This window comes from Ovis canadensis, chromosome 3 (assembly GCF_042477335.2).
Source record: "Ovis canadensis isolate MfBH-ARS-UI-01 breed Bighorn chromosome 3, ARS-UI_OviCan_v2, whole genome shotgun sequence".
Lineage (NCBI taxonomy): Eukaryota > Metazoa > Chordata > Mammalia > Artiodactyla > Bovidae > Ovis > Ovis canadensis.
Genome location: NC_091247.1, coordinates 34204565 through 34213530, shown reverse-complemented (window position 1 = coordinate 34213530; position 8966 = coordinate 34204565). Strand labels below are relative to the sequence as shown.

Here is an 8966-nt window from a genome sequence, read left to right as displayed (position 1 = left end):
CCGCCCAGCGGCGCCGAGGTCGCGGGTCTCGGCGCCCTCTGGCGGACTCGGGCGGAAAGGGTGCGATCAGGAGGAAGGCCTGGCTGGGGCTCTAAGCGGGGGACGTGCTTAGCGCTCGCGGGTCCAGAGCAGGTGCAGGCAGAGCTCCTCCGGTCGGAGCTGAGGGAGCGAATCTGGTCAGGGGCTCCCTCACCCCTTCCCCTGTGTACTCCTGTCGACCCATGAACACATAGTAGAGCAGACGGCTTGTTTAGTTTTAGTTTTTGTTTTTTTTAGAAAAACCAAGTGTCTTTATTCCTGAATAGTTTAGTATGGCAGTGGGGGCCGGAGCCCCCTCGAGAGAGCCCTGGAGCCGAGGGACTCGGCCTGGAGGCCAGTTGGGGGAGCAGAGGGTGCCAGGATGGGCCCCTCCGCAGTCCGGGTCCTGCAGGGACGGCGATCAGGCCAACGGTCTGGACGAGGGGACCCCAGAGTTCCCAACTCGGTGCACTCCAACCATGGGGAGGACGCCACTCGGCTCGGGGCGCTTCTGCTGCGGCTCCCTGGGGGTCGGCGCCGCGTCCCAGGCGCGACCCCGGGGAGCCCGGCCCCTGGCTGGCTGTTTGGCTGCGTAGACACTTCGGCCGGTGGGACCCGGTCCCCCCCCCCCGCCCCCGCAACCCCCGCTCTTCCCCACCCCGCCGTCTACGCCTGTTCGAGCTCCAGGTCTTCGTAGAGCAGGGCTCCGCTGAAAATGGTGAGCGGTTCCTCCGAGTGCGCCAGCTGCCCCATGACCAGGTCGATGCAGACCGTGTCCCCGACCTGCAGCGGCAGGATGAGGCTGAACACGCCTAGGGCGCCCGGGCTGGGCTGGCTCTCGGCCACCGGCTTATTCTCCAGGCCCTCGGGCTCGTAGCCACCGGAGTCTATGCGAGCCACGCCCAGGTTGGAGCGGGACAGCACGGCCTCCACCTTCTCGTGCCGGTGCCCCGTGAGCACCGCGCTCAGCAAGTAGCGCCCTGCCAGTGGCGCCGTGAACACGCCTGCGGACAAGAGAGACAGTGAGGAGGGGAACAGGTGGCAGGGGCCGGGAAGGCGTCCGGGAGCCCTTCCAGAACTGTACTACGGAGGGACCCTCTGGGTCTTTTCTACCTCTGCTACCAGGACCTGAGCTCCACAGACGGCAGGGGAGTCGGTGTTTTTGTTCATTTCCGCATCCCCAGCACTTGAGGAGTGCCTGGGCAATAGCAGCCCCCCAGAAAGAGCTGTGGAAGGATAGGCTCTTCCCCTCCCCACCAACCCCTCAATCCAAGTTGTGGTGAGAAGGGATAAATGAAGGAGAGAACAGGGTTTCCCTAAACCAGAGAAAGGATCCAGCTTGTCTGAAAGGGAAAGAATGGGGACATATCATCGCACAGCCTCCCCAATCCCCCCAGTGCCCAGTTGCCTGCTTCCAGGCTCACCAGTCTCTGGATCGTAGTAGCCCCCATCGTTGAGCAGGACTCTGTCGAAGGGCACCGTGCCTGGTTCAGACCTGGGCAAGCTCAGGGCAGCTGAAAAGGCTACCCGGGGCACGGAGGCTGCTGGTGCCCCCTCGGGTCCTGGGGTGGGGGGAGGGTGTCAGAGTGGATGCTCAGTGCAGCCCCCTTATTCTCCACCCCCCAGGGCTGCCTGAGGCCCTCCATCCTCCAAATCCTGGTTCGGGTCCCCTCCCGCCAGCACTGAATGAGGGGAACTTACCCTGTTCACCTTGGGGACCTGTGGGGAGAGAAAAGGGAGCAGTGAGAACTAGGGCAGCTCTCGCTGAGTCACTCAGCAAACACCTGCTTTCCCACTGTGCCAGGCGCTATGCAGTCCCCCAAAGCAGAAATGGGGAAGACAGATGGGATCTATTTTTTTCAACCTTGTAGACTCAGCCACAGTCTTCAACACAGCAGGGAGGCCACCCATAGTCAACTGGCCAGCACACTGACTATCCTATCTCCTAGTTACTTTCCTAGTCAATGTCAGCCATGTAGGAGCCCCAGTTCCTCACCCTTTTCCCCCTTCTCTGTCAAGTTCAGAGTAGAATGTCAAGCCCAGGGCTGCCCAGGGGGGTGGCAGCCCTGGCTGCAGCAAGTTTCTCAGCCCGCTCACCTGGTGGCCCCATAGGCCCCTTTTGTCCATCCTTGCCTGGAGGTCCTGGAGGCCCAGCAGGGCCAGGGGGTCCCTGCATCCCAGGAGGCCCTGGTGGCCCAGCCTCACCTGCAGGCCCTACGGTGACAAAACTGGGTTGAAGGAGAGCCATAAAAACGAGTTTCCAAAAGACAAGGAAGGTGGTAGATCCAGGGACAGGGTGATGGGGCCCCTTGCTGCCCATGCTGGGTACCTAGGCAGCAGAGCAGCACCCCACCTCCACCCACAGGCCTGTTTGAGCCATCAAGGAGGGTGGGGAGCTGGGACCTTGGGTCATCTCTTGTGGACAAGCCAAGCCCTGGGACAGCGATGGTTATGCAATTCATGCAGAGCAAGGTAAAGAGCAAGTAAACGAGATTAAGGCTAGGCTGTTGTAGGGTCAGGGGAGGGGAAAGAGAAGACTTGAAAAAGGTCCTACCCGCCAGCCCCCCCCCCACCGCCCCCGCGCCTCGTCTTGCCCGCTCACCGGTGAGGTCCTTTAGGCTGAACTGGTGAAGCTGGTCCTCCAGCAGCAGCAGGGAGCTATTAAGGGCACCCAGCCGCTTGCCCAGCCCGGCCTGCCCCTCTAGCAGCTTCTCCAGCAAGGCTGCCTGTGTCTGGCTGGTGCTGTTTGTTTCCCGTAGCCCAGCCCAGAGCCCAGCCACATGTCTGGAAAGGCCTTCACGCAGGCCCTGCAGTCCCCCGGCCACCGTGTCCAGCCTCTCACAGACTCCCTCCAGGCGGCCCAATCGCCCCTCTAGGCTGGGGCACTGGCCGGCCTGTGCCTGTCCCTCCTCCAGGCCTCGGAAGCGCTCCTCACTCTCTGTGGCGTGCTCTGTGGCCTCCTGTTGCAGTCTATTGATCTCAGAGATGATGCGGTCCTTGGTGGCTCCCAGGTCAGCCAGATCAGCACCCTGGCCCTCCACGGTGGTCTGCAGCTCATGCAGCGAGTCATTGAGGGAGCTGAAGGTGAGAATGACCTCAGAGAGCTCTCCTTGCAGGGCCTGGAGGGCTGAGCCTGAGCTGCCCCCGAACACACTGAAGCCATCCAGCGGCCCACGGCTTGGTCCCCCGACCCCAGGGCCGGCCCCAGGGCCCCGGGGAGGTAACAGCGGGCAGGAGCAGCGCTCCACGCCATCCCGCAGGCGGCCGAGTTCCTCTTGTACACCTCCGCAGGCACCACAATCCTCCTCCCCACGGGCCTGCAGCAGCCCCTCCAGTTGGCCCAGCCGTGCAGCTGTGAGATTCAGCTGCAGTGCAAACTCTGCAGCCGTCTCGCCCAGGGCATCGACACGACCATGGAGCAGGCCCACCGCCCCTTGCAGTTGCTCCAGCGCAGCCTGCTGGGCCTCCCCAGCTGCTCCCAGCTTGTGCAGGTCTGAGCCCACCAGCCTCAGCTGCCCCTCATTGTCCAGCACCCTGTGCTCCAGGGCACTGAGGATCTCCCTGCCCTGGGAGTCCTGCTCCCCAGGGGCCCCAGAGCAGAGCTGCCCACATGCCTGCACTGCCCCTGCCACCTGCTCTTCCAGCTGACTCAGCCGCCCCCCTAGCTCTCCGCTCACATTGGTCAGCCGCCCCTCTAGCTTCTCTAGTTTGCCCCGGGCAGCAGGTAGCCAGTGGCCCAGCCCCCCAAGACGCCCCGGCCAGCCCTCCTCCTGTTCCTCCGAGGGGCCCAAGGTAGAGTTGAATCGGTCCTCCAGGCGGGAGAGGCGGGATGCTAAGCTGGTGTAGCCTGGCGGGTGGCCCCCCTGCCCAGATGCTCCTCCCAGGTGGGTGCCTCGCCGCCCGCTCAGCACTGTCACCGAGCCAGCCACAACGTCCAGCCTCCTCTCCAGCTCGGCCAGTCGCCGGCCCAGCTCTGGAGGGCAGCATTCCTGAGGGGCCCAGCGGCCCAGGGCCTGCCCCGAGAGGTGACGCTGCCGCTCCTCCACGGAGGCCAGTAGCTTCTCCAGCGCTCGAAGCCGCTCCCTGTCTTGCTGCTGCTGCCGTCGAAAGCCATCCAGCCCTGCCAGGCACACAGAGCACGACTCCTGCAGCCGCTGCTCCAGCTCCCGCAGCAGCTCCTCACTGTGGCCAGGAGGGGCCGGGGTGGGGTCCGGAGCCCTGCTGCTGCCGCCGCCACTGTGATGGTTGTTCAGATGGCCCAGCTCCTGGTCATGGGTGGAGACGCGGTTGTCCAGGAGCTGCAGCTGCTGCTGGATCTCACTGAGGGTTTCGTGCACACCCGGGCGGGCTGCTGCATCTGCCGGTTGTTGCCTCCCATTAAAGGCCGTCTCCACGGCCCTCTGGACGTCTTCGGTCAGGCGCCCGCTCAGTCCCTGCAGGACACCCCGAAGGCCCTGAAGCTCCTTTGTCAGGCTCTGCACCTGCTCTTCCAGCTGCTGGACCTTCTCGGACTCCCCAGGACCTGGCAGAGAAGGGGAGGGATAAGGCTGAGGGGCTGGTCCCTACCTCCTAGGGACCTTCTCTCCCCAGCTCCAGCGAAAGGGCAGAGTCCCAGCTGATTTGGCCATTCCTTAGCTGGGTGACCTGGGCAAGAAAAGATGGAAGGAAAGAGAAAGCAAAACAAAACCCCAAAAAAGAAAAGATGGAAAGAAACTCCATTCACTGAATGCCTCTAAGTCAAATATGCACCATGGCTCCTTCCCCTTTACAACTGCATTGCACAAATACCATTGTGTGTTTTAGTCGCTCAATCATGTCTAACTCTTTGCGACCCCATGGACTGTAGCTCGCCAGACTACTCTGCATGGGATTCTCTAGGCAAGAATACTGGAGTGGGTTGCCATTTCCTCCTCCTCATTCCTTCCTTCCCAAACCAGGAATCAAACCCAGGTCTCCCTCCTTGCAGGCAGATTCTTTACCATCTGAGCCACCAGGGAAGCCCATTAGCTTTTCCCATTTGATAGACTGGGAGATAGAGGGCCAGAGAGGTTAATTAACTAGGCCATGGATTACAAGTTTAATATGGTTCTGTCATCCAGAATGCCTCCTAACTTTATGGAAACTGTTTCTGCAGCTGAAAAAAAGGAACTGACAATACATCGCTTCCGCAGGGTGAGTGAAATGTGAATGTGGGAGGCCCCTCTCCACACCACCACAGGGACAAACACAACTCTGAGGCAAGCTGCAGGGGATCTGGCTGGGTGTTGGAAGAGTCAGCCAGCAGTTCCTGTTTCCATAATTACAGCACGGCTATCTCCCTGGCAGGCAACACAACACATCTGCAGTGCTGGGCAACGGGGACTGCTGCATTCTGGGACCTGCAGTCTCTAGAGGCCACTGGGGCACCTGGGACCTGTAGTCAGCTGCAGTGCATGCTAGGACTTGTAGTCCCAAGTGTCTATCCCCTTGGACCAAGCTTGTCCAAGGAATTCCCCGTTCCTCCCGCAGCTGTTCCCAACTAGGAAGTATCTCGGCCACACGTGGGCGTGTGCGAGCACATTCTCTTTCTCTGCCTTCCTTTTCTCTGGGTCTCACTCAATCTCTCTTCTCTCACACACTCACACACACATACACACAACCCCCACACAGACATTCTCTCGGTCTCTTGCTCTCAAGTGTGGAAAGGGACCTCAGGGATCTCATTAACTATCTTTTGTTCTGTGCACTCCTCCACTCCTCGGCCCCCAGCCCTGACCTGGAGCAGGGGTCTCCCCATAGCAGCCTGGCTCCATGCTTTTCCCCAGCATTGTCCCCATTCCTCTCCCCAGCAACTCCCATACTCACCTTCCCCTCCCAGTCCACTCAGATGGCTGCCCGCACTGGAGCCGGAGAGGTTGGGGCGGGCCGGCTGGGGCTGGGGCCGGGGCCGCGGGGTGGTGGGTGCGGAGCCCAGCGCCGGGGCAGGGCCCTCTGCACAGTCATCGCCCCCGTACCCCTGGCAGCACCTCCATTCCATATCTGTCACCGTTTTGTAGGCCACGCGGTAGCGAGGGCGGAGGAAGCTGCGGTACCTGGGAGAGGCAGAGGGAGGCCCCTTACTCCTTCTGCACCATCAGTGATGCTGGCCCCTGTCCTCAGAGATGGGCCGCTGTTCGTGGGCTAGGTCTGTCCCTCAGGCTGGGTCCCCCTTACTGGCCAGCATGTGGCCTTGCTCAGTTGACAGTTGTCAGCCAGTTGGCCGAAGGCCAATCCCTGTTCTTCCTCCCCTTGTTCTGTGCTGGAGCTTTGAACTCCTCTCCTTGAATGTGGCCAGGCCCAGAAGACACATTCCCAAGGCTGGCAGGGTGGTCCAAGTGAGTGTGCCCTCAGTATCCCACCAGCCAAAGAGTTGCCTCAGCATCTCCTCAAATGGCTCTCAGCGAAGCCCCTGGTCCTGCCCCTGGCTACCTGCTTTGTACAAATCCCCCAGGTTGGCAGCCCTGGCCCCGCCCCCACCAAGTACCCATCCTCACATGATGCTGCGGGAACACTGGGGCTGGCCCCAGCCACAGGGCTGGTAGTCGGGCTTGACGAATGTCTCCACTCCATCCTCAAGGACACAGCTCACTGTCCGGGTCACCACATAGGCACACCAGTTCCTGCAGGCACAATCCCACCTGGGTCTGAGGGCCAGAGACACACATTCCGTGGGGAGGCCTAGGGGCTACCAGAGGGGCTGAGGGAGGGTCACAAGATGAAGGGCCTCTGAGGACCAGGGGGAGCTAGGGCTTTGGCAGGGACAGCTCCTCACCCCACCCCACCCCCCACGCCTTCCCGTGTAGTAGGAGGCAATAAAGACTTTTCAAGATGGGAACAGGAGGCCCAGAAAGCAAAACCACAACTACGGGATGTTGATCCTCATGGCTGGGCTGCCTGGGGAGCATCTGAATTCACGCATTCATTCATGTCCCTTTCTGTCTCAACCCCCAGCTTGGCGTGGCCTGTGTGAGCTGGCTGGCCAGGTTCCCTGGTGAACCCCTGGCTTCTCCTCACCCTTCAGGGGAGTGGTCAGAGCAGGCAGGGGTCCAGCTCAGGGTTAAGGAGAGAATAAGCCATTGATGAGCCCTGCCCGCCCTGGGGCTTTCAGTTCTACACTCTTGGCCCCCCACTCCCCCACCCCCGACCGGCCTCCACTCCGTGTCCGCTGGAGAAAGGAAAGGAGCAGAGAAGTGATGTGGAAAGCGTGGGTTTCTGCATGGGGCTGAGGGGGCCCTAGCATGGGATGAAAGGTCTGCCGAGACTCCCAGGCTGGTGTGGGCTGGCAGTGACAGGAAGGCCTGGCCCGTGGCCCTCAGGATAGCTTCCCTGGGCACCTAACGTGGAAGTGATTACTCCTGAGGTTAGATGGGGTAGGGGGGTGCCTATCTACTCCAGGGGGCCCTGAAGGAAGGCGGGCATGTGAAGAGCCACCTGGTGGCTGGGTTTCCTCTTACCCCTTCCTTTGCCCTAGTGGACAGCTCAGAAGAACGTACCCGGGGCAGGGGCCAGGACACCCACCCTCCCGCCTACCTCCAGCATTGGGCTAAGACCCAGACTCCTACCTGTGGCGGCTGGCAGGTCGGGGGGCACTCTGGGCCTGGGTGCCCCCAGAGCTGAGGGCCCCGCCACTCCCAGTGTAGAGGCTGTAGCCGCGAGGCGGGTAGCTGGCTGCCCCCACGGCGGTGGTCAGCAGGCAGCAGAGGTAGCAGCTCCAGAGGGTTCCGGGGGCCATGGTGGGGGCGCTCTGCGGCGGCCCTCAGAGGCACATCCTGGCCTGACCACTGGCGCCTCTGCCTGGAGCGAGGGTGGGGGGGATGCCGCTGCTCTGAGGGACAGCAGGTCCTGTCCCCAGCTTCCTGCCGGCAGCCCCCAGCCACACACCTCCTCCTTGGCTGCCTGGCCTGACCCCTCTCCCCCTCCTCTTTCCTCCTCAGGCTCCTGTCTGTCCCTCCTTCGATTCCTTCCGCTCTCCTCTTCTCCACTTCTGAGGGGAGTTTGTTCTCTGTGCCCCCCCTACACACAGCCCAGCCTCCTGCGCCTGGTCCCTGGCCCTCTCAGATGCTGCCTCCTGGGCCTCCACCCCCTCGCTCCATCTGGCCCTCCTCTGGTCTCCACTGTCGGTTTTCCCCAGTGACCAGATCCTGGGGGTGACAGGGCTTTGCCCCTGTGGCTGCTCAGAGGCGCAAGAGTGGCTGTGGGGCGGGCCCTGGCCTCCCGCCTCTCTCTCCCTCACTCCCCACCCTTCCCCCCCTGTCTGGCTGGCGGTCCAGCCTCCCCCTTCCTCCCCCCACCTCTCCAACCATCGTGCGCCACATCTGCTTCTTGTTAACTCCGGGAAAGAGAGAGAGAAAAAAAAAGGAAAAACAGAGAAATGTGGAGTTGCCGCCGGGCTTGGGTCCAGCCTCTCAGACAGGCCACATGGAGCGGAGCCGGGGCCAGAGCTGGGGAGGAGGCTCAGGGCTGGTCACTTAGACAGGGAACGGGAGCTGGAACCACAGCTCTCCTGGGGCCAGGGCAGGACCCCCGCCTCCCCCCTCCCGGGAGAGGAGCCCTAGGAGAGGTGGAGAGGAGAGCCGTAAAAGGGAGAATGAACTTGCAGGGGCTCAGCAGAACTGCCACTCACCATCTAGTCCAGCTGCCTCCTTTTATAGATGTGACAACTGAGGCCCAGAGTGGGAAAGTAACTTGTCCAAGGTAACACTGCAAATCAAGAGCATAGCTCAGATTAGAATCTAAATAGTACCCAGGTCAGTAGCTTGGGAGGAAAGAGGAGGAGAGGAGCAAAAGCTACTGGACCAGGGAGCAAAATGAGGACTCCACTGAGGCTGGCAGGAAATTCAGAGAAGCCAGAGGAAGAAAGAAGTCCGGCAATGGAGAGCAACTTCTGTCAAGCATGGAGAGGACATGGGCAGGAGGAGGAAGACTTCATT

The 8966-nt window shown here is 61.6% G+C and overlaps 1 protein-coding gene across 2 annotated transcripts; it reads right to left on the bottom strand.

The window, feature by feature from the left end:
• Positions 1-249: 249 nt before the first annotated feature.
• EMILIN1 (elastin microfibril interfacer 1) lies at positions 250-8272 on the bottom strand. Of its 2 annotated transcripts, none has more exons than XM_069582841.1 (8): positions 7599-8272; positions 6531-6656; positions 5863-6089; positions 2621-4540; positions 2116-2232; positions 1720-1737; positions 1443-1580; positions 250-1022 (listed from the first exon to the last, which is right to left on the bottom strand). In XM_069582841.1, the coding sequence occupies exons 1-8, from the start codon at positions 7766-7768 to the stop codon at positions 685-687; spliced, it is 3054 nt and encodes a 1017-aa protein (XP_069438942.1). In that variant the 5' UTR covers positions 7769-8272; the 3' UTR covers positions 250-684. The 2 variants fall into 2 exon arrangements, with proteins under 2 accessions (XP_069438942.1, XP_069438941.1); XM_069582840.1 differs by having other exon boundaries at positions 6531-6680; positions 7599-8218.
• Between the last annotated feature and the right edge of the window lie 694 nt (positions 8273-8966).

Excerpts from the sequence above, each read along its gene's own strand:
- EMILIN1 (XM_069582840.1), bottom strand. The coding sequence starts at position 7,768 with ATGGCCCCCGGAACCCTCTGGAGCTGCTACCTCTGCTGCCTGCTGACC. Across the intron at positions 6,090-6,530 it reads CAGTGTTCCCGCAGCATCAT|GTACCGCAGCTTCCTCCGCC; the intron begins GTGAGGATGGGT and ends TGCCTCTCCCAG. Across the intron at positions 1,023-1,442 it reads CTACTACGATCCAGAGACTG|GCGTGTTCACGGCGCCACTG; the intron begins GTGAGCCTGGAA and ends TCTTGTCCGCAG.